The sequence below is a fragment of the Lissotriton helveticus genome, chromosome 3_1 (genome assembly GCF_964261635.1).
Source record: "Lissotriton helveticus chromosome 3_1, aLisHel1.1, whole genome shotgun sequence".
Lineage (NCBI taxonomy): Eukaryota > Metazoa > Chordata > Amphibia > Caudata > Salamandridae > Lissotriton > Lissotriton helveticus.
Window position 1 is genome coordinate 556,809,526 of NC_136061.1, and position 23,937 is coordinate 556,833,462.

Below are 23,937 nucleotides of genomic sequence, written 5' to 3' on the forward strand. Positions count from 1 at the left end.
CGGACGAAAATAAACCAGCAGGGGTAAAGAAAAACCTAATGCTTGAGAAAAGTTGGACAACGTAGCCAGGAAAACAAACCTAAAGTCAACAAAGAGCGGCCGGTGAAACCAAGAGGGACGATGAAAGCCGTTATGTCACTAGAAGTGCTCGTTAGCAGAAAGATGGAGGCCAGGGTGTGCGCCGCCATCCGCCTCTATTGCCGTTTCCACGCAGACGGCTCGTGGCCTAGTGATAGCAGAGTGCCTGTGACTAGGGGCCACCAGTGAGGGACCAATCACTGCTCTCCAGACAGAGTCTGCCTAATGCCCAACAGCTGTGCACGAAGAGGATTATCAACAAGGGGAGGGGGTCTAGTGGTTGTGGGGTCTGTCGGGCGGATGTAGTCAGGGGGAGGGAACTGACCACACCAAATTAATAATTAATACGTGTAGTTTGTTAACTTTGCTGCAGTATTGCATACATGGTCGGACTGGGACTGAAATTGGGTCTGGGCATCCAAAAATGAATTGCCCAATCCATTAGGTATGGTTTGCATTATGAGTCCTGACTTAAAGATTTGTAAAAAGCCCAATGTTTTGAAAAACACAAATACTGGTGTCCTGTACACAATGCACTTGCAAGATCAATAATTTAACATATGATGAGGATTCAATCAACTTCTGAGAAACAAAATAGTGCCGGATGCAGTGCAATGCAAGCACACCATGGGATGCAATGACACATCAAACAGAATATCAGCGCATTTTGTGTATGATGGTTTGTTAACATTTCATTCACCGGCTGCCACTGTTAACGCCTTAACCGCAGCGGTTTTTCCGCCGCGGTGCGGGCGTTCTAATGAGCGGGTGGGGCTGCGTCGGCCGTTGGACGTGCGCAGCACCATGGAGGTAGCTCGCGCGACGGCCGAAGCGAAGGGGTTAAGGGGAAACCTACGGTGCTGAGAACAAGGCTGTGCGGGCTCCTCAAGTGCCTCCCATTGTGAACATGCTGTCTTCCCTTTTCTGGTGGATGGTGCAGTGAGCTAAAAAACGGTGATGGATCAAGCCCTGATCTTTGGACTGGGTAAGAGTGGTCTGCCTAATTCAGGCACTCTGTTCATCACCACCCCCTTTTCTGAATCATTTTGTCCACCATAAGCGTGGAAGGGTATACTCAGATGTGAGTCCCTTGCTCATTGCACCATCAGGATTCAAGCAAGCCGGGCCGACGACGCCTTAAATGGCAGAAACCGGTCCCCGGAAGCTTGTTTCCTTCCCAGTATAAGAATTGGCTTGGTAGTTTGGTTTGCCCTGTTCCCATCATGCACTGGGACAGGAACAGACTAATTTGCATATAGCCAAGTTCTGAGCTGGGATGGTGCAGTGAGCTAAAAAACGGTGATGGATCAAGCCCTGATCTTTGGACTGGGTAAGAGTGGTCTGCCTAATTCAGGCACTCTGTTCATCACCACCCCCTTTTCTGAATCATTTTGTCCACCATAAGCGTGGAAGGGTATACTCAGATGTGAGTCCCTTGCTCATTGCACCATCAGGATTCAAGCAAGCCGGGCCGACGACGCCTGAAATGGCAGAAACCGGTCCCCGGAAGCTTGTTTCCTTCCCAGTATAAGAATTGGCTTGGTAGTTTGGTTTGCCCTGTTCCCATCATGCACTGGGACAGGAACAGACTAATTTGCATATAGCCAAGTTCTGAGCTGGGATGGTGCAGTGAGCTAAAAAACGGTGATGGATCAAGCCCTGATCTTTGGACTGGGTAAGAGTGGTCTGCCTAATTCAGGCACTCTGTTCATCACCACCCCCTTTTCTGAATCATTTTGTCCACCATAAGCGTGGAAGGGTATACTCAGATGTGAGTCCCTTGCTCATTGCACCATCAGGATTCAAGCAAGCCGGGCCGACGACGCCTGAAATGGCAGAAACCGGTCCCCGGAAGCTTGTTTCCTTCCCAGTATAAGAATTGGCTTGGTAGTTTGGTTTGCCCTGTTCCCATCATGCACTGGGACAGGAACAGACTAATTTGCATATAGCCAAGTTCTGAGCTGGGATGGTGCAGTGAGCTAAAAAACGGTGATGGATCAAGCCCTGATCTTTGGACTGGGTAAGAGTGGTCTGCCTAATTCAGGCACTCTGTTCATCACCACCCCCTTTTCTGAATCATTTTGTCCACCATAAGCGTGGAAGGGTATACTCAGATGTGAGTCCCTTGCTCATTGCACCATCAGGATTCAAGCAAGCCGGGCCGACGACGCCTGAAATGGCAGAAACCGGTCCCCGGAAGCTTGTTTCCTTCCCAGTATAAGAATTGGCTTGGTAGTTTGGTTTGCCCTGTTCCCATCATGCACTGGGACAGAAACAGACTAATTTGCATATAGCCAAGTTCTGAGCTGGGATGGTGCAGTGAGCTAAAAAACGGTGATGGATCAAGCCCTGATCTTTGGACTGGGTAAGAGTGGTCTGCCTAATTCAGGCACTCTGTTCATCACCACCCCCTTTTCTGAATCATTTTGTCCACCATAAGCGTGGAAGGGTATACTCAGATGTGAGTCCCTTGCTCATTGCACCATCAGGATTCAAGCAAGCCGGGCCGACGACGCCTGAAATGGCAGAAACCGGTCCCCGGAAGCTTGTTTCCTTCCCAGTATAAGAATTGGCTTGGTAGTTTGGTTTGCCCTGTTCCCATCATGCACTGGGACAGGAACAGACTAATTTGCATATAGCCAAGTTCTGAGCTGGGATGGTGCAGTGAGCTAAAAAACGGTGATGGATCAAGCCCTGATCTTTGGACTGGGTAAGAGTGGTCTGCCTAATTCAGGCACTCTGTTCATCACCACCCCCTTTTCTGAATCATTTTGTCCACCATAAGCGTGGAAGGGTATACTCAGATGTGAGTCCCTTGCTCATTGCACCATCAGGATTCAAGCAAGCCAGGCCGACGACGCCTGAAATGGCAGAAACCGGTCCCCGGAAGCTTGTTTCCTTCCCAGTATAAGAATTGGCTTGGTAGTTTGGTTTGCCCTGTTCCCATCATGCACTGGGACAGGAACAGACTAATTTGCATATAGCCAAGTTCTGAGCTGGGATGGTGCAGTGAGCTAAAAAACGGTGATGGATCAAGCCCTGATCTTTGGACTGGGTAAGAGTGGTCTGCCTAATTCAGGCACTCTGTTCATCACCACCCCCTTTTCTGAATCATTTTGTCCACCATAAGCGTGGAAGGGTATACTCAGATGTGAGTCCCTTGCTCATTGCACCATCAGGATTCAAGCAAGCCGGGCCGACGACGCCTGAAATGGCAGAAACCGGTCCCCGGAAGCTTGTTTCCTTCCCAGTATAAGAATTTGCTTGGTAGTTTGGTTTGCCCTGTTCCCATCATGCACTGGGACAGGAACAGACTAATTTGCATATAGCCAAGTTCTGAGCTGGGATGGTGCAGTGAGCTAAAAAACGGTGATGGATCAAGCCCTGATCTTTGGACTGGGTAAGAGTGGTCTGCCTAATTCAGGCACTCTGTTCATCACCACCCCCTTTTCTGAATCATTTTGTCCACCATAAGCGTGGAAGGGTATACTCAGATGTGAGTCCCTTGCTCATTGCACCATCAGGATTCAAGCAAGCCGGGCCGACGACGCCTGAAATGGCAGAAACCGGTCCCCGGAAGCTTGTTTCCTTCCCAGTATAAGAATTGGCTTGGTAGTTTGGCTTGCCCTGTTCCCATCATGCACTGGGACAGGAACAGACTAATTTGCATATAGCCAAGTTCTGAGCTGGGATGGTGCAGTGAGCTAAAAAACGGTGATGGATCAAGCCCTGATCTTTGGCCTGGGTAAGAGTGGTCTGCCTAATTCAGGCACTCTGTTCATCACCACCCCCTTTTCTGAATCATTTTGTCCACCATAAGCGTGGAAGGGTATACTCAGATGTGAGTCCCTTGCTCATTGCACCATCAGGATTCAAGCAAGCCGGGCCGACGACGCCTGAAATGGCAGAAACCGGTCCCCGGAAGCTTGTTTCCTTCCCAGTATAAGAATTGGCTTGGTAGTTTGGTTTGCCCTGTTCCCATCATGCACTGGGACAGGAACAGACTAATTTGCATATAGCCAAGTTCTGAGCTGGGATGGTGCAGTGAGCTAAAAAACGGTGATGGTTCAAGCCCTGATCTTTGGACTGGGTAAGAGTGGTCTGCCTAATTCAGGCACTCTGTTCATCACCACCCCCTTTTCTGAATCATTTTGTCCACCATAAGCGTGGAAGGATATACTCAGATGTGAGTCCCTTGCTCATTGCACCATCATGATTCAAGCAAGCCGGGCCGACGACGCCTGAAATGACAGAAACCGGTCCCCGGAAGCTTGTTTCCTTCCCAGTATAAGAATTGGCTTGGTAGTTTGGTTTGCCCTGTTCCCATCATGCACTGGGACAGGAACAGACTAATTTGCATATAGCCAAGTTCTGAGCTGGGATGGTGCAGTGAGCTAAAAAACGGTGATGGATCAAGCCCTGATCTTTGGACTGGGTAAGAGTGGTCTGCCTAATTCAGGCACTCTGTTCACCACCACCCCCTTTTCTGAGTCTTCCCTTTTCAAGCACTCATGCTTGAAAAGGCATCCACCTTGCGGGAGCGAGCAGCGGCGCGGCCACGTTAATTACAAACAAATGGCCCCTGCGCACTGCTGCTCGCTCCCGCAAGGTGGATACCTTTTCAAGCACGAGTGCTTGAAAAGGGAAGACCGATTCCTAAAGGCCCTCTCCAAGGGCAGCGCATGCGTGCTGCCTAGGCGAGACCTAAAAATTTGCTGTTGAAAAAAGGCAGCTGTTTTCTCTGTATTAGAGAGCAAAGTTTCCCATGGAAATTAGCATGGGAAATCAATGTTTTGGGCAGCCCTTTAATATTAGCCCAACTTAACAGATCAGTATGAAACTTTCCATGAAGTAGCCAAAGAGAGTGAACTTTTAAATTTGGGAACGTTTCATGCAGATTCTTTAAATAGCATCAAAGATATTTGCAATGCAATAGGTCATTCATTACTAAAAGTTTGAACTAATGGTGTTGCTAATAATATTGCTGTGTCAGTAGCTCAAACATTCAGTAATGCAAGACCTAAATGCTTGTTTTCACTATTTCCCCGTTAAAATGGGCAGGTAGACCGCAGTCCTACCATCTCTATCACTTTCTCTACCAACAAAGGAACCAATCAAGGTAAGTCACTTGGAGTCGCCAAATGTCTGGTGTGCGGAGCCTCTCATTCCTTATTGCCCTTAGAGACGACTGATATTACAAACTTTGAAGTGAAAATCTGTTTAAAGGGCGCCACTCTGGGAGGGGAGATCACATGTCAGAGCAGATGGCAGATGCTCAGGGGCAATCATTAAAGAGCTGAGAAACCTACTGCAATTCTAGAGTCTGGATTCCAGCACAATGACAGAGACTGGCGCACTGCAGGAGACCGCGGTCTCCTGTGAAATGGCAGTGCCTGTCACTCTCGTATTCTGAATAGTCTGAAAAAGCCTTCAAGGTCTAATATGGTGTCCAAAGGAATGAGAGCATATCCTGTGAAGTAGGCTTGCGAGAAGTCCATTAAAGAAATGTCAGGTGGCAGATTTGGGTCAGATAAGGGAGTTTAGACAGCAATTCAAGAAGAGCTGTTTAATAACACTCAATGCAGAGGGCACAAGGGAACTGCTCAGCCACAGGTCAAAACAAACACCGGTCTACAACAGAACATGGTCAATATGTGCTTTACTAACTAGTACATTAAGGGAGCGTGTTGCTTCCCGCATGCTAATTAATTAACAATACGGCGAGCCAGGCATAAAGAAAGGCATGCAGCAGCAAGGCGTGCTGCACTGGTTAAAATAAAAAGCAGTTGCAGGAGAGCATGTCCTGCCTGCAGTGGCAGGCAGGAGGAAGTAATTTAAGAAAATAGTGCTCACAGACTGTAATTAAAATATCCTGAGTAACAACACATGTAACAGGGGCAGACCTAATGGGTGGTTACAACAGGGGAAAAGGAGGTACTAAGGAGGGACTACTAAGCCTATTCATGAGCCACCATTTACAAAGGACAGTAACAGGAGCCAATTGGCGAAATGGGTGGAGCTTAAAGTCTGTACCTGAATACAGCGTGTCTCGAAGAGACAGCGCAAGCGCTCCCTAGGTGAGACCTAAAAAAAAATTTCTTTCCTATGGAAAGTCAGACCTAACTGCAAGTACACTTGTGCTAGCATAACCAGTGTGATATATTCTCCCTGAATAAAAATGTCTAGCCTCCTGCTTTCCTCTTGCTAATAAAACCGTTTTTTCTAATCTACTGTCATTCTGCATCCCTTCCACTACTCCTATGATGTATATAAAGTGCAGAGGAATGCACATGAACCCTGGCATTAAAAGGGGTAAAGAAAGAAAAATGTGTCTAGTTACTGTTCTAAATACCAGGCAGCGGTGAGATGTCGACATATGTATTTTTATTCACGTAAGTATACTTACAGCAGTTCCCCTTTTACCTTTGCGAACATAGCAGCACACTGAAGAGCATCAATTTCAAATGTTTAATGTCAAAAGAAGCATTTTAAACAACGAAGTTCAGCATGCTGCTGCTTTCTAAAAGGGAAAAGGGACAAATAGCTGTAACTAACTTACAATTGTGGTTTACCCTAGACAAGCACCCACAACTTGGAAGCAAACCACGTTGGGGGGAAAGATGTTTTTTTCGGCCGTGATCGACTCCAAAAATGTGAAGAAGATGGTAAAGAAGTAACAACGGCAGAAAGTGTCTGAATTTCACAGAGCATTGGTCAGATGAAGAAGGGAATAGTTAAACTGAAGTAAATCAGGGAAGATAAGTTTTGTTGGAATTATTTTTGACAGTGCTGGTTAGCATAAGCATGAAACCTAGAAATCACAACTATACAGTCATTGTGGCTAGTGTAATATAAATAATGTTTCTATGCAAGCTAATGCTTAAAAAAAGTCTTACTTGTAATACGCACGTTAGAAATAACAAGCATTGTCAAAGCCAATAGGGATAGGGATGCACACCGACAATAAAAGATGAGCAGGAGTGCCTGGGCAAGCCGCCAGACAGCTGAGGGTGGGTGGCAGGGGCAGGGGGAAGCACACAGACAACTGTGAGTGGGCGGGCGTTGCTGGGTCAAGTACGTGGACAATGGAGGGTGGGTGGAGGGGCTGAGGGAGTAAACCAAGAAGTGCACAGACAACAGAGGTTGGGCGGGATGGGTCTGAGGAAGCACATGGGTAAATGAGAGTGGGTGGAGAAGGAATGGGAGGAACACAGAAGGGGGGAAATACACTAGGAAGACAGCTGGAAAAAACATGCAGTCTTGTAGGGTGCTAAAACAAAAAAACATAGCGCCTGAAAAAGCGAACAGTGGAAGGACACAGTAATGCATCCATGCACCAGGGGAGGAGCAAACACAAAAAGAGAAAGGCATGGAATTAGAAGTAAGCAAATGAAAGCAACAATGAAGCCAAGCAGTGGCAAATAACCGGCTGGTGGGCTCAGAGTTCACAGGAAGGTAACAAAATATTTCACAACAGATAGCAGATGCACTATCTAAGGTAAGGTTTAAAAGGGGTCAATGAAATCCCACTGAGTGCAGTTAGAAGCACAAGTGCTGGGTCGGATGCATGAATTGATCTCATTGGTAAGTATTCAGAAGCATTACAGACCACTGTTTTTTTGTGCTCATCCTGTAGCTCCAAACAAGTACCAACCTTATGCAAATCGGTTATGATTATACTGCTTTCGGGAGTGTTTTATCCAAACTTCCAAGCCATGTCCACACTGAACGGGAACACAAGGGACCTAGGTCAGGGTTTGGTCATACTGAGTTTCATCGGAGAAGTGCATTTGTTTTCTATGGCATAGTGATTATGTGCCGCATATCTGGGCATACTCATCACCTATTAGGCATTTTCCCTGAGAAAAACAAAACAGTGATGGTTGGTATACTTAAATTAATCGGTAAAGATTACTCTGAACACCATGCAGTCCATTATTTTTCCCCACTGTTCCATTGCAGACAGGAACCAAAATTGTGTAGATCGGCCTCAAAGTTGCATAATTTGGTCCCGCTCTAATTAGATCAGTCCAGCCCTAAGTCATGCCACTTTCCATTTGTGCAGGACACAATGAACCGCAGACGGGTTTTTCTCTGTTAGGCCTCATCAGTGAGGTGCAGCTTGAGATGTAAAGTGCAGTAACAGAGAGATCGCCTCTCTTTCTTAAAGTTCCAAAATACTGCTTTCATTGTTCCTATGAAAACTTTCTAGAGCCCTTTATATGTACACACATGTTTTGTATCATTAGAAACAAATTGAGTAAAGGACTTTCGAACATTCATAAGCTCTTATTTTTCATATTTTAGTATATCTAAGAAACATTTTTCAGATAGTATAGATAGTCTTACCCTTTTACAAAACACCCATATTTAGCAGCACAATACCTATAATGCCGTTCATTTTTGTTCACGCGCATCCTCGTGATGAACCTTCTTTACAACCCCTCTAGAGTTATTTGTGTATGTTGAGGGCCCCCATTCTTATATATATATGTGTATATATATCCAGTCTTATATTCCTGGGGAGCAGTCTGTCTATCCTAAAATCTTCAAAAATGCTTAACTGGATATGAGTAGTTTATTCAATCTTAATGCAAATGGAACTGGTAAGTTGACAACGTGTAAATCAATAAGCCATTTGCATGCGCTCAGAAATAAAGTTTAGCTCTTACTCCTTTCTGCTTGCTATTTTTCTTTCTGAAATGGCATTATACTTATCATTACTGGTTGTTAGCAAACACAAATTGCACTCCAACTCCGTTTCTCTTGTCCTGACATGAAGGAAGTTAGGGTGCTTACCAGACACCAGGAGCAATAATTCCAAGAGGGACCCTTGGACTGGGATTTTGACCTGTCAAGGGAAATTGCCCAAAATCTTTCAGATTATTGAAAACTCACACATTTTAAGGGAACCACATTGTTATTCAGTCCCCTTTTCCCACCTTGATTGTCTGTTTCCATTTGGATTTAAATGTATAATTCAGTGATGGAAAAGTTCATCTGTGGGAAATGGTCTGGTATTGCCGCTCACCCTATCTCTCGCACTCTTCTGTAGATGTCCTCACAGCTAATAGAAGGCAGTAAAGCTTAGAATATTTTGTCCCTGAAAACACAGATTCTTCCAAGAAAGGCTAATGAATTAAGATTGTGAACTAGTATTTGTTGTTTATACTGACACTAACACTGAAAATTGAAGATGTGTGTAGCCACTTGGAGACCGCTGACATTTTGTGGGAAAATTCAGTTTCGGGTAAATTCACACCAGCATTTTAGTTCATCTTTACTCGTCACTTCTTTTTGTGCATTCTATAAAAACCCATTCTGGTTTTGTTCTTTGAGTACAAGTGCTGCGTAAGCTTACTAGTATGTAGTAACCTGTAAGACTGCTCTGCCAGCTCGTTGAAATCATTAGTAGCTGGTAGCAGAGGAATTATCAAGTCGGGCAACACAGCCTCATTGTGAATACCAATCAACTGCTTTTCACTAACTGCATCCACTACTTTTTCCCACTGAATTTTCAGAAATTGGGATGATTTGACCTTGAATCATCGTTGAACTATATCCTTTCTTGGGATGTTGGTTAGATGCTTCTATTTCATCTTCAACTGTGTTATTGTAGCTCGAAATTCTGTCATTTTAAATGTATTTTGTAATTTGGATAGTATGCAAATGTTTTAGGACTTTTTATTTTTGTTTTGTTTGGACATAGCCCACTGGTATACAAGAGTAATGTATGCACTGCATAAAACTTGGAAACAAGGTACAACGGATCAGTAAAATAAATCTGGTTTCTAACATTGGTCACTTTTTGTGTTATCTTAAAACTAAATATATGCACCATCACTTTGATTCGTCATTTAATATCTAAAGTATGTTGAAGGTTAGAGCAAGGCTCATATTTGTTTTTTTAATATTTAGTTTGCAGGATTTGACTATCTACAATCCTGAAAGGACCATTACTGTAAAGGGTAGCATTGAGGCTTGCTCGAATGCCGAGGTAGAAATCCTGAAGAAACTCAGAGAAGCCTATGAGAATGATGTTTTGGCTGTAAACGTAAGTTATTCAGATAGTTTGTTTCTGGTTTATTCCTTGCTCTGCCCACCTTTGTTAACTATATGTTGGGCTTGCCTTGCTTCACACACTAACATCTTCCTTAGACTCTCTAACTTTTGAGTGCAAAGTTTTTTTGTGTTGAAACCTGCACTTCTGTTAGTCGCTATGCCTCTCTTGTTTATGTTTTAGTGTGTTGATTTGTGGTCGAAATTGGCAATTAAAGTGACATGTAATAGAAAGACAGCTGGCAAAGTCTACACATGCTCCTGGTTAAATTCGATTATTTTTCTGCACTTCACTTCACGTCTAATTGGAAACTATAGAAGCTTTGGTGACTAGTCATCCACAACAGGTAATTAAATAAGTCCTGTTTTTGAGGCTCTTTTTATCTTAACAAGGCATTCTCCCTGAATCCCACCGCCTAGATGTAGTTCTTTGAAGTCCAGCATTTATCATTCATGTGCTCAAAGGCAGACCCAGCTTGCCTGGAATTGAGTTTACTTGGATCTAGTCAACACTATTCAGAAAGTAAGTAGTATGAACATCTTTGTGGCAGTACTCTCAACACAGACTGGGTGCCACAGCACCCTGAGGCCACTCCTGTTTCATGCGAACGTAAAGTTATTTGTGACACAACTTTGCAGTTGTGACGCCACTATGCAGGCATTGGGTTTAAGAGAACTAAAGTTTACTCCCACTTAAGAAAATCCTTCAAACAAATCTATTTACTAAACAAGCTTGATTCACACAGTAACAAAATCAATTTAGGGAAATATGCATGAATTAAGAGCATACACTGAAGGACATCTTTGTACACCTGACCATGTATATCTCCGGACAACGTTTGGGAACTCCCCACACATCAGAAGACCTTCATTCCTCATCCCTATTTAGATTCTAGTGCATGGCCTCAAGTTGCTTCAACATCACAGTCTCACTTTGCCACACATTTGCCCAACTCTGGCCTCTGTTTTTCCTCTTCAATCAGCATACCCTTGTCCTGAGGCACTGTTTGTTTAAAAAAGATTCACCCATCTTCCTTCTATTCCTAGTGATGGGCCATTCCAAGGTAGTGTCCAAAACTCTCATCTGGAATGCTCTTAAAGTAGTCAGTATCGCAACATCTGGACACAATCCATGGCGCTCAGGCCATTATAATGAGTGGGAGAGGAAAGGATGAGATATTCACTGCAGCAATTAAACACTAATATCATGTATGTAGTATTTATTTGGAAGGACTTTCTAGTCCGAGTTTTCCTAGGGAAAGTTAGTAAAATTGTGTGAAACTGGTGTTTACCACACCAATAGACACATCAATATAGATTTACTACAAATTTACCTCCGTTTTCACCAATGTTTTCCTGTTGAAATCTCCCACAGGAAAATTGTGGGTATTTCAGCAGTCGAAAGTTACTCTGCATGCATAATCAAGGGCTTTATAAGCCTGAGGCCTCATGTTCATGTGGCTGGGACGTTCCACCCATTTGAAGAGGCCGAACATGTGTGGAGCCCTTACTACCTCCAGATCTCACACGGTGTTAACACTAGAAGCAGAGTCCATGGCCTAAATGTCACTCAGGAGAGAGGCCATTTAAGTGTGTCTTTCTGGGGCTGTAGCCTGAGCCAGCGAGTCCCTTCTTTATTCCATGGGCACCACTATCTCTGATTTGCCTTCGTGATCTGGCATTAAAGCCCAGATTTCTCTTTTTACCACGTGCTCTGGCCCAAACGTCTGCCACTGTTCCTCTAGGTACAAAAGTAGGTGGTGATGGACTGAGGATCTGAACCAATCAAACACTCACACCCAGTCAACAGATCTGGGTTTAATCCATCACCGTTCTTTAGCCCACTCTGCCACCCCAGTTCAGACATGGCCATATGCAAATCAGTCTGACCCTGTGCCTCATGGGAACAGTCCAGCCCGAACTGCCAAGCCATGCCTTCCCTGGACCGGATTCAAGCTTCCTAGGACCGGTTTCTGGCATTACAGCCGTCTTCAGCCAGGCTTGCTTGAATCCAGTGGCAAAGTGAGCAAGGGACTCCCGTCTGAGCATACCCTGCCAACTTAAGGCGAACAAAGCGGTACAAAAGGGGGTGGTGATGGACGGAGCATCTGAACCAATCAAACACTCACACCCAGTCAACAGATCTGGGTTTAATCGATCAAGTCAAATAATTCCATTACAATACCAAGAAGGAATATGAAATACGACATTTTATCAATTGCAAGACCTAATATGTGATATATGCCTTGGGGTGTGAATGCGACAGGATTTATATTGTGTGAGGCCACTTAAGCAACGGATACAAGAACATTTACCTGCTATTAAGAACAATGATGTAAACGCCCAATGACCTACCACATGGGGGATCATCATGGTGGGTAGTGTAAGGTATGGTTTCATGATATTGATCACTTCCCGGTGAAAACTCACGGGGGTCATGTGATTTAAAGGCAGCAAGCAGGGCTGGCTTCTCAAAAGTGGCCTCAGAAATTGACAGAAAGACACAACAATAAGCCAGTTCCAGAGAAACCGAGAATTGTGCCCATGTGTGCTTCCCTTCTGGATCTGTCCCCTCCTTAAAATCAATTTTACAAATCTGTAAAAAATTTTAATGATCATTATCACAGACTAGTCTTCACATTACAACCGTTTTAGTTTGCAAAGATGTGTGATCAACAGTAGTCAGTTATATCAAAACAAAAAAAAGTAATCCCTTCATTATTCGGTAAACCCTTGCTCTTGTACAGCTGTTCCTAGGCTTGATTGCCCCATAGCAATATTTGTAAAAACTCAGTTGTAGTGTTCCCAGATGTGAAACTCTGACACCTACTCAAGGGTAACCACAACTATTTACAGTGTAGATGGATCCGGAAATCCTTCCTCTTACAGTAGCTACATGAGGGGTTCTTCTATCTCCCTGTCGTGTAACCACTGTAATGTGAGCAGAAATGTCCACACCTTCACTCAAAAAACAGGCGAGGGATGTCTTTGGTTGTGGTTTGGGATTTCACCATTACTTTGTTGACTTTTGTGTCTTAGCTGTGAAATGATCTAGGCCACGAGTCAGGGCGAATGCTTAGCAAAGTTAAAAATAATGTAACTCAAATAAGGGCCCAAGAAATATTCCACCAGGTCTCGGGGTGTGAAGCGGCCTTCAGAGATTACACAGGCAAGAAGTAAATAGCCTTACAATCCTGAAGTAAGATTTCCGCTTGAAGTTGAGTGTTCAGAATAACGCTCCTGAGGTAAGCCACTGTGAAACGGTTTCCACGGTACCTAGAGTGGATCGAACATACGCCTTTTGTGCCTCAGAAATATGTGCTCCAGGTAATTATTTAGAACTAATAAGTTAACGACTGTGAGCTGTTTAGAAGGTCCTATCACAATAAGTAGCAGGCATGTTTCCAGGATGCTCAAGAACAGTGGTTCTTAACCTTTTGATGTATGTGAACCCCCCCTTGACCATTACTGGAATCTGGGGGATCCCCAATGAATAGTAATTGTAAACAGGGAACCCCCACCGATTCATTCTCTTTGATGCTCTTGCATTGTCCCGCAAATCAAACTGCGGATACTACTTAATTTTCTTGTCTCTACTTTCTGATTCTTTCACATTTACTGAAAATTTGGCTTTTTTCATACAATGTATTAATATTAAATTTTCCAAGCAGTCGCTGACCCCCTATGCAGGGTTCGCGAGGCCCACAGGCCCGCAGACCACAGGTCAAGAACCACCGTCTAGAACGTAAAATATAATTTAAAAAACACAACAGGCCTTCTTCGTGGTGCAGAAGGAGTTAGCTGAGAGTTTATACTTAGTTGAAGTTCCCCCAGATAATCCACATCCTGGTACAAAAGATGCTTTGGAGAAGATGGAGGAGCCCTTGTTCCCCCTCCCTATGTTAACCGAAGCCTCTCTTGAACCCCTTGGCCTAGTCTGCATGCCTTGTCGTTGTGTGCCCAGGCTCGCCTATACATCTGGGCCTTTCATCAAATTGTACCCATTGACTCCCTCCCTAAAGCACCTCCTTCTTCAGTGTTGGTAGCGGGTGAGAGTTTGTGTCCTGTATCATTTGGATTGCTCCGAGCAGTGTTATGGCTTTCTCATAATGTCATCATAAAGTCATTTTATTACGTTATTTCCAGCAACAAGCAAACCTGATTCCTGGGTTGAATCTGAGCGCTCTTGGGATCTTTTCGACGGGACTCTCCGTGCTTCCTTCCTCCGCTGGGTCTCGCGGGGCCGCCGCTGCTCCATACAGCCCCTTTTCTGTAAGTACTTCCTGGGCGTTTGTGCACTGTTGTAATATACTTCCAATTTATTGAATAGTATTGGCGAAAATCGGGTATAAATTCGTCTGTTTTAAGTTGGAAAATGCTTATATTTTAGATTTCAATAGCATAAGGTATATAATGCACTGTAATCTGTTATCTTCACACCGCCATGGCTCCAGTACAAGACGTTTACGCTACCACACCGCCACGGCTCCAGTACAAGTAGTTTACACTACCACACCACCATGGCTCCAGTACAAGAAGTTTACTATACCGCCACGGCTACAGTACAAGATGTTTACACTACCACACTGCCATGGTTCCAGTTCAAGAAGTTTACACTACCACACCACCATGGCTCCAGTACAAGTAGTTTACACTACCACACCACCATGGCTCCAGTACAAGAAGTTTACTATACCGCCACGGCTACAGTACAAGATGTTTACACTACCACACTGCCATGGTTCCAGTTCAAGAAGTTTACACTACCACACTGCCATGGTTCCAGTTCAAGAAGTTTACACTACCACACCGCCATGTCTCCAGTACAATAAGTTTACACTACCATACCGCCACGGCTCCAGTACAAGACGTTTACACTGCCACGGCTCCACTACAAGAAGTTTACACTGCCACAGCTCCCTACAGGACGTTTGCCCACACTATCAATAATGATGTTAAGTTACGTCTGTTAGCCATGTGTGCCTTGGAACCCCTTTTCACATTGTGTTAACCCTGAACCCCATCAGATGAATTCTGAAAGTCTTAGTTTCTTTGTCTGAGTGGCTTATAATCCATTAGCCGTCCTATAGCTATCATATGTTCCCTAACACTTAAGTGAACGTAATATGGGTGCGTAGGAAAGGATTTAGTGAACAACCGTCCTTGCTCTAGGGGGTACCAGGCGGAGGGTGTAGTTGTCTATATGCCCACAAAAAGCAAGTACGAGATACTGTGGCAATGTTTCTACAGCACATATAATGGAGTATTAACTAAACAACGTAGGGTCACGTGTTTTACTTTGATTGTACAGGGCACACTTTTGTGTGTTTGATGTAGCGCCTTAAATGACCAAGAGTATGGCCAGACATGGGTCCTCTGCACACTTTGGCACTGCAACCAAGCTGCGCCCAACTGGAGAGCCCTGGATAGGCCTCAATCGGTCTTGGGTTGCTTGTCTTCTTGTTCAGAGAGGACATGGCTTGGAACTTGGGGCTGGGTTGTTCCTATCGGAGCAGGCCCCGACTTATGTGTATATAACTGGGTCTAAACTGAGGTGGTAAGGGGGACAAAAGGAAAATAGGTTGTAATGCTACCCTAAGAAATTGCCAGTGGTTAGACTATTTGCAAGCATCCCTCTCCTCACCGTTTGCGTGTTTGATTGTATTGGTGCTCATCATAGCATGCAGTTACCAATCATTCCTTTGAGGCATAAGGACCGCAAATGTTGATTCTCATCAGGGGTGGCTCTAGGCTCATGGCGGCCCTGGGCAGGGAGCGTAGGTAGGGGGCCCCGGAAGAGGGGGTACGGGCGGGGCGGAGCGCGGAGGCCAATGAAGAGGGGGGGAGGGGAGGGGTCAGAGTGTTTGGAAGTGGAACAGAGCCGGAGGCCGCCAAATCCCTGCCAGGGGCCGCCACACAAATATGTATCATCCTCAGAGGATTATTATATTAAGGATATATATTGGCATGGTGGCCCCTGGGGTTTGGTGACCCTGTGCAGGTGCACAGCTTGCACATGCCTAAGGCCGCCCCTGTCCTCATTTATATCTGTGGCTTATTTTTTCATTTACTATTTATTGTATGCCCCAAGTGTCACACGCATTTTAAGTTTGATAGTGTGTCTTCAGCTTTTTGAATGGAGTTGTTTAATTATTAGTGTAGAGAGATGGTATGTGGAAAATTGTGAGGCAATTCTCATGAGTCTTATCTCACATTGCTTCTCAGATGACGTGGATTATTTCTCACAATAGTTTTGGGATTCACTATAAAAGCAATAATTTATCCCTCGCAGGTAGACGGGGACATGTCAACTCGGACAATGTGTTGCCTCCTGTCTCGTCTACGTCCTGGCTTGTCAGAAATCTAAACTGTTCTTGCAGTTGTCGTTAGCGATCAGGAATCCAACAAAGAATATGCACACCTCACAATGGCGAACCTTTCAGTGCTAATCAACATTAGCTAGGATTTATATAAAAAAGTGTGTGCATTTACTATAGAATGTTGTCTGTGTTTATAATATTTACTCCTTGCTCATTTATGATCTGTAATTTATTTTAATATTGGCTACAAAAATGTTAAATATGGTTCTATTTTTCCACTAACTTTTATATAGCCCAAACCTGACGCAAACGTATCAGAGCGCTTTACATGAGCACCAGTTCCTCTGAACTCTTATGGCATGCTGGTTAATAAATGGAGGATCTTAATATCTGAGCCATCCATGCCAAATTTAGGAAAACCTTAGATGGAGAGTAAAGCATACAAAAAATGTTTATGTATGCTGTAGCACGTTGAGGTGACTGTAGTGTGACAACTGGCACACATACACTAAATTGGGTTCCATGGAAAAGGGAAACTTAAAGTGACTCAATGCCATTTATATAAGGCTTACAGAGGAAAGAGTCCAATGTATGTGCAGAAGAAGTGGGTCCTTTGTTGCACCCCTACCACATGACTTAAGTTGGTTCACACCCTTGCAAACCCGCAAGTTGATAAGCATCAAACCTTGACATATTTCTCTTATGAAACAGTCCTCTTGTTCAGTTGCTTAGAGCACTATAGTGCTATTTCTCCATCACTAAGGACCTTGCTAACACTCTCTTCAGACAAACCTTTGTATCTGGGTCGCTTTTGATATCCCTCTAACAGAAGACCCGGGTGGCAGCAGAATTCATTTACCTCAATGGTCCTCATCTAAGCCTCCTATTGCATAGATACAGCACTGGGACATAAATGGCAACACCCACAGGAACCTCTAGGACAAGAGAAACATTCTACCACTGAGAGCAATAATCTATGCCTCTGCAGTGTGCAAGTGCTCTGAATTGTGACAGGTTGGCATTACATCAAAAAATGAAACATTTATGTAAACAAATCGCCATCGTACTGATCCAGATTAGCCTAGAGTCTTCTTACAGTAACTGATGGAGATGACCCTGCACTCAACATTGTTGTCCCGCTACACAAATAGCTGGATATGGAAAGTAGTGTTGAGGAAATTGAAGAAAGTGAGCCCAGGAAGAGTACCCCCATGAGACTTACCTTTATATGTTAATAAGAGAAGCAATAATCAGGAAAAATCTGCAGTGATAAAGATCAAGATCCTTCTTCTCCAGAACATGTGTAATTTCTCGTGCAGCAGTTTTTAATACAGCATATTTTGTGACAGAGCTTTTTTATTTAGAATATTTGCACGACATTGTTATATTGATCTTCTACCATAAAGACCAAGTTGTCCCGTTGGAGATTTCAAGTTGTGGCCTACTGATCACAGTGGTCATCAGCGAGCAGTTAGCTCAGTGAGACATCCTACGGTCTTGTGCAGTGCGAAATACCATTGAAATCCACTTGTGGGTGCAAATAAATAAAAAAAACGGGGGACAAATATTTCCATTGTTTGGGTATATTGTTTTGGGTAACCATAACGGCAGGCATGTAATCGGTCATATTATATGGTATGGAGGTAGATCAATTACTTATGTTTGTATGAATAATACATTTGAGACTACAGAGACCGCTAGAAAGATATAAAGAAAGAAATACCGTATGAAAACGATAGTGTGAATACCGAGTTAATCTCCACTTAAAATAGTCACGCCTCCAATAAAGATTTCCTAGTGTGAATAACATTAATCATGAGTTATTGCTGTGGTGATAAATGTAAATTTACTTTCTTTCCTGCAACAGAGTCACTCATCCTATCTCCCGGGCATGTATGGAGCCTCCCCGGTCGGTGCATTCCCACATCAACACGCAGTAAGTACAGCACTCTTAGGTGTCTCAGTAAACTGATCACTTTGCTGGTTTGAACTGAGGGTATTAATTAATTGTTATCATAGTTGCATACATTTTTGTATTTTTTTTATTAGAATATACTAAACAAACAAATGCGTGTTAAATCTAGTGTTACATTTTGACCCCACATTTGTGGATCCTAGACCTCCCAGGTGTTTCCAAATGAGAACTTTAAGATTGTTTTGCATTGTGGATCACGTCTAGATTTACATGTTTAGCATTTATTCTGCAATTTAGTGGTTGGTTCTGGAAGATTCCTTCTTTTCTTCTGGGCATCAACCAGGGTAGAAGTCATATCGACCCCCTATGATGTTGAGTATAAGGCATAAGGTGTGTGGTTGTCATTATAGATTCTTTTTTTCCATCATTTGTTGATGTATACTTGTTACTGTATTTGTGTATTGTTTTGAAGTTCAAATTGTAGAAATTGCATAGGCCAGGGTCTCTGGTTTCCAATAGTGATTCATTGGGGGTTCAAAGGAGTCAGAGGGTTAGAAGCCACGGTTTTACAGAGTTTTCGGTAATATTTGAATAGGTCTAGCTGCTTAAGATGGTTGTTTTTGGGTGGGATTACCACTTGCAACCATTAGTACAGGATTGGACAACATACATAAAGGATACTACAGACTGTCTCCTTAACCTCGAAGGAGTAAGCCATCTTGTTCATGAAGATACACTTCTGTGTACTATCGATGTAGTGGCGTTATATACATCTATTGCCCATATGGAAGGACTGGAAGCCATGGAGTGGAGACTGCTAAACTCGGACATTGATCAAGACCTTAGTGTACTGTTGTTGGAACTGTTACACTTTTCTCTTTACCATAGTTACTTCTCTTGGAGAACTCAATATTACTTTTAAAGAACTGGTACATCGATGGGCTTCCCTGGAGTCCCTTCGTACGCTAACACTTTCATGGCCCACTTTGAAGAACAGCACATTCTGAAGAATCAAAGATGGCACGATCACATACTTCTATTCTTAAGATTCATTGATGACATTCTAGTAATTTGGAATGGGAGTAGGTCAGAACTGGAGGAATGCATACAGGAGGTCAACGTAAAGAATCCCAGGATAAAATTTACCCACAACATACAGTTGGACCGAATTCAGTTTCTAGATATTGAAATATATAAATCTCCTCAAGGCATATCGACGACAGTATATCGAAAACCGACGGACGTTAATAATGCTCTTTACTATTCAAGTGCACACCCAAGAGCCTTAAAAGATCATTTGCAGGTGTCACAGTTAATTCGAATCAAAAGAATCTCTTCGGATGTAATACAACGCGAAAAACTAATCAAAGATCTATTAGAGCGATACAAAGAACGTGGTTATCCTGAGACAGTACTGGAAACAGCTCAACACACTATAGCACAAATAGAACGAGTTACGCTTTTGAAGAAATCACAAAAACCACCTAACAAACGTATGGTATTCGTCCTGAAACAATCAGTACAGGCAGTTTCGATCAAAAAGATCATCCAACAACGATGGGATATAATAGCGAATGAACCAGACTTCAGAAATCTGTTCATGGACACACCAATTTTTGCACATACGCGCTCAAAGAATTTGAGGGAAATACTAAAAAACAAACGAATCACATTTAATTCTAGGTACAAAGGCATGAGCACATGTTACAATTGCGGTCAGTGCAGCAATGTCATAGTTGGGAATGGATTTGCACACCCTAAAACTGACCAAAACATCAAACTTAGACACAATTCTGATTGCAACACGACAGGAGTAATCTACGCAATACGTTGTCCGTGCGGACTAGTATATGTAGGGAGACCGTTCAGGAAGGTGAAAACACGAATTATAGAACACAAAAGCACAATTCGCAATCGTCATCTGTCGTCTAGCTTAGCCACACTTTGGTTACAAGTGTTACATAACATCCCCCAAATGAGATTCGCCATTTTAGAAAAAGTAGACCCTATCAGTGGTAAAGATCACCAGACACAACTATCTCGGAGAGAAACATTTTGGATAAAGTACCTCGGTACAATGAATCCCAGAGGCCTAAATGATCAATATGAGCTGCTATGTTTTTGTAGAATGTGTTAAAATCATGTATTGCTTAAAAGGAATTTGTTGTGACATTTATACATGAATTCCCTCAGCGTCGTTGAAATGATTGTTGTCTGTTAAATATAACCAATGACTGCAGTAGTTAGATGCAAGAACTTACACAGAATACTCTAGACACGGATTCGCGCCCGTGATTGTACAGAATTTGCACATATGGACAATTAATACCTCTTCTGTATTTTAGCTACTTCCTTTCATGTTTCTCCTATTAATTCAAATACATTATTTAAATTCTTAGTTTTTAGACACAAATTTAGATTCAATCTTGATAGTTTGGCATTTCTTCATCCTTTATTCGTGAGGGTCAGTATCGGGGCAACTCCACGTAACCAAGATGCATGGGACATAGGCACTGTGCTGGATTAATAAAGTTTATTGAAACCAAGGCTCTTAAGAACGGGGTTGAGGTAACGACCAGATGTTTACATCGGAAGTAGTATTCCGGTGGAAGTCGGTGCACGCTGGACGCGCACACTGGGTGTTTAACAGGTACGCGGAGAGACGGGCTCATAACGGGTGCTTCACAGTTATCACGTTGAAGGCAACCTAATGTTCGAGGCATATGGGCTGCAGATGGTACATTTATGAATAGATCGCCATCTGGTGTTGGGCTCGGATGATTGCACTTGTTTTTCTTCTGGAGAAGTCTTTGTCGTCATCGATGACTCCTCCTCTTGGTGTTAGTGCGCATGGGCATCGGCTCCATCCTTAGATTGTTTTTTTCCGCCATCGGGTTCGGATGAGGATAGAAGCGCTCCGGATCGACTTTGATAAAGAAAGTTATATTCGGCGCGTAAACATTTCCAATTCGACGGTATTGGCTATCGAACGCGACTACACTTCCATCTCGACGCGTTTCGAAGAACGACGACTACGAGAAGACCAGCTCGACGTAGTCCAGCCCGGAGTCCATGGAAAGGACTCCATTCAAAAAATGTCCAGCGTGTGGTGCTAAGTTCCCACACAAGGACCTACACGAGGTGTGCAACCTCTGCTTGTCCCCTGAACACGAATCCATGGACTGTGAGGCCTGTGCAGCATTTTCCTCAAAATCGACGATTAGAAACCGTCGAGCCCGAAGACACGAGGTATCGAGAATGCAGTCACAAGCAATCCCGGAGCTGTTCGAGGACCAGCAGCCAGAAGAGGAGGAAGAAGAGGCCGACGAGGCGGGGTCTGAAGCGGACGAGTCCGACGTCGAGGAAATCGACGTCCAACAAACCGTGAGTGACGACGTCCCTTTACCAAAGAACAGACCCCGCACGGTGTCGACCCCGCCCTCGAGCCCGGCCAGACAACCGAAAAAAGTTTCCGACGCCCCGCCTTCGGGCCCGGCAACGAAACCGAAACACTCGGTCTCCCATCATGGGGGTTCCGATAAACGACCCACCCCGACATCGACACCGAAGCTCCATATCAAGGAAAGCTCGAAGTCGAAACAGTCCATATCGACACAGAAACACGCTTCGACGTCGAAAACACCATCGACACCGAAGACACCCTCGACACCGAAGACATCGGATCCGAATAAAATCTCGGTGCCGAAAATACAAATGGACAGTCAAAAGAAAAAATACCTTTCGGACCCGAAAACTGCGGTACCGACACAGGAATATAAAACCGATCCTAAACAAAAGACTCTGTTTATTGATCCACAAACTGGCAAGGTAGTCACAGAACTACCTAAAAAGAGGAAAAATGAACAATCGGACGACAAAACTCCTCCGAAGAAGAGAACAATGGGGACAAATACAACTCCTCCCCCTTCTCCACATCCTAGAGACACACCCTCTTCTCCTATTCCTCACAATAGGCCAGCTATTCCTCCCACAAACCATCTACACCTACAACAGATGTAGAAAGTGACACAGGGGAGGGAGAACATCCTGGGGATGATGAAGACACAATCCCAGAGGACGCAGACCCATGGGAACAGTACAATGTAGGGTCAGATAACGATAACGACCCTGAATTGTATCCGTCAAAACCTTCACCTCCTGATGATAATACTGGTTTTGCGCAGCTCATTAATAGAGCAGCAAAATACCACAAAGTAGAACTACATGCAGAACCTCAAATAGAGGATTTCCTATTAGAAACACTACCTGCTGCACAAAGAACATCAGGAACACTACCAATGCTTAAGGGCCTTCTCAATCACACATCAGAGATATTTAAAGACCCGGTGAGGGCTAGGGTACTGAACCCAAGAATTGATAAAAAATATAGGGCAGCTCCAAAAGACCCAATATTCATCAAGGGACAAATTCCTCTAGACTCACTAGTGGTCACAAATGCTTGTAAGAGAGCAAACTCTTTATCTACGGGAGAAGCTCCACCTCCTGATAAAAAGTCTAAGCTAATAGATGCCTCTGGCAAGAGAGTTGCATCTCAAGCGGCAAACAGCTGGTGCATAGCTAATACACAGGCACTACTTGCAAGGTATGACAGAGCGCATTATGATGAGTTAGAGAAACTCATCACACATCTCCCTAAAGAACATCAAAAGAGGGCAGATCAACTCATACAGGAAGGGAAGTTAATTACTAACACTTCAATCAAGTGCGCCCTAGACGCGGCAGACACTGCAGCAAGATCCATAAACACAAGCATCATGTTAAGGAGACATGCATGGCTCAGGGTTTCAGGGTTCAAGCAAGAGGTGCAAACTTCATTACTGAACCAACCTTTTGATGAGAAAACACTTTTCGGCACAGGGACAGATGAGGCCTTAGAAAAGATGAAAAAGGATACGGAAACGGCTAAATCAATGGGAGCATTGCAACAGCCGACCCAAAGAGGTTCCTTTCGTAGGTCCGCCTATAGAGGTGGATCCAAAAATACAGGTACAAGCCAGCAACAAACCTCTTTTACACCGACATCACCCAGAGGTAATTCTAGAGGTAGTTACAGAGGTAACAACAGCAAGGGTAGAGGACGCGGAAACAACAACAACCGCAACTCTCCAACCCCAAAGCAGTGTCTTCATACAGCTCCCCCCAGACCATATAACACCGGTTGGGGGACGACTATCACAGTTCCTACCTGTCTGGGAAAACATCACATCAGACAGGTGGGTGAGACAAATTATCCAACATGGTTATTGCCTAGAACTCACATCTACCTCACCAAACATCCCCCCCAAACAGCGTCCAATGAAACAAGATCACTTAACACTGTTAAAGCAAGAAGTACGATCTCTGCTACAAAAGCATGCAATAGAGAAGGTTCCAAAGCAACAACAAGGAACAGGAGTATACTCCCTATACTTCCTAATTCCCAAAAAAGATGGGTCTCTAAGACCAATACTAGACCTAAGACCTCTCAACGCATACATAAATTCGGAACATTTCCACATGGTCACGCTCCAACAAGTACTTCCTTTACTGAAGAAAGGGGACTTT

The 23,937-nt window shown here is 43.9% G+C and overlaps 1 protein-coding gene across 1 annotated transcript in view; it reads left to right on the forward strand.

Annotated features, from left to right (window-relative positions):
- The window catches only part of IGF2BP2 (insulin like growth factor 2 mRNA binding protein 2), a 463,616-nt gene that overhangs the window by 302,927 nt on the left and 136,752 nt on the right, over positions 1–23,937 (forward strand). The window contains exons 9-11 of the mRNA XM_078680475.1: positions 9,997–10,132; positions 14,284–14,409; positions 18,325–18,393. Of these exons, the coding sequence (XP_078536601.1) occupies positions 9,997–10,132; positions 14,284–14,409; positions 18,325–18,393 (331 nt within the window). The remainder of the gene's footprint in view (positions 1–9,996; positions 10,133–14,283; positions 14,410–18,324; positions 18,394–23,937) is intronic.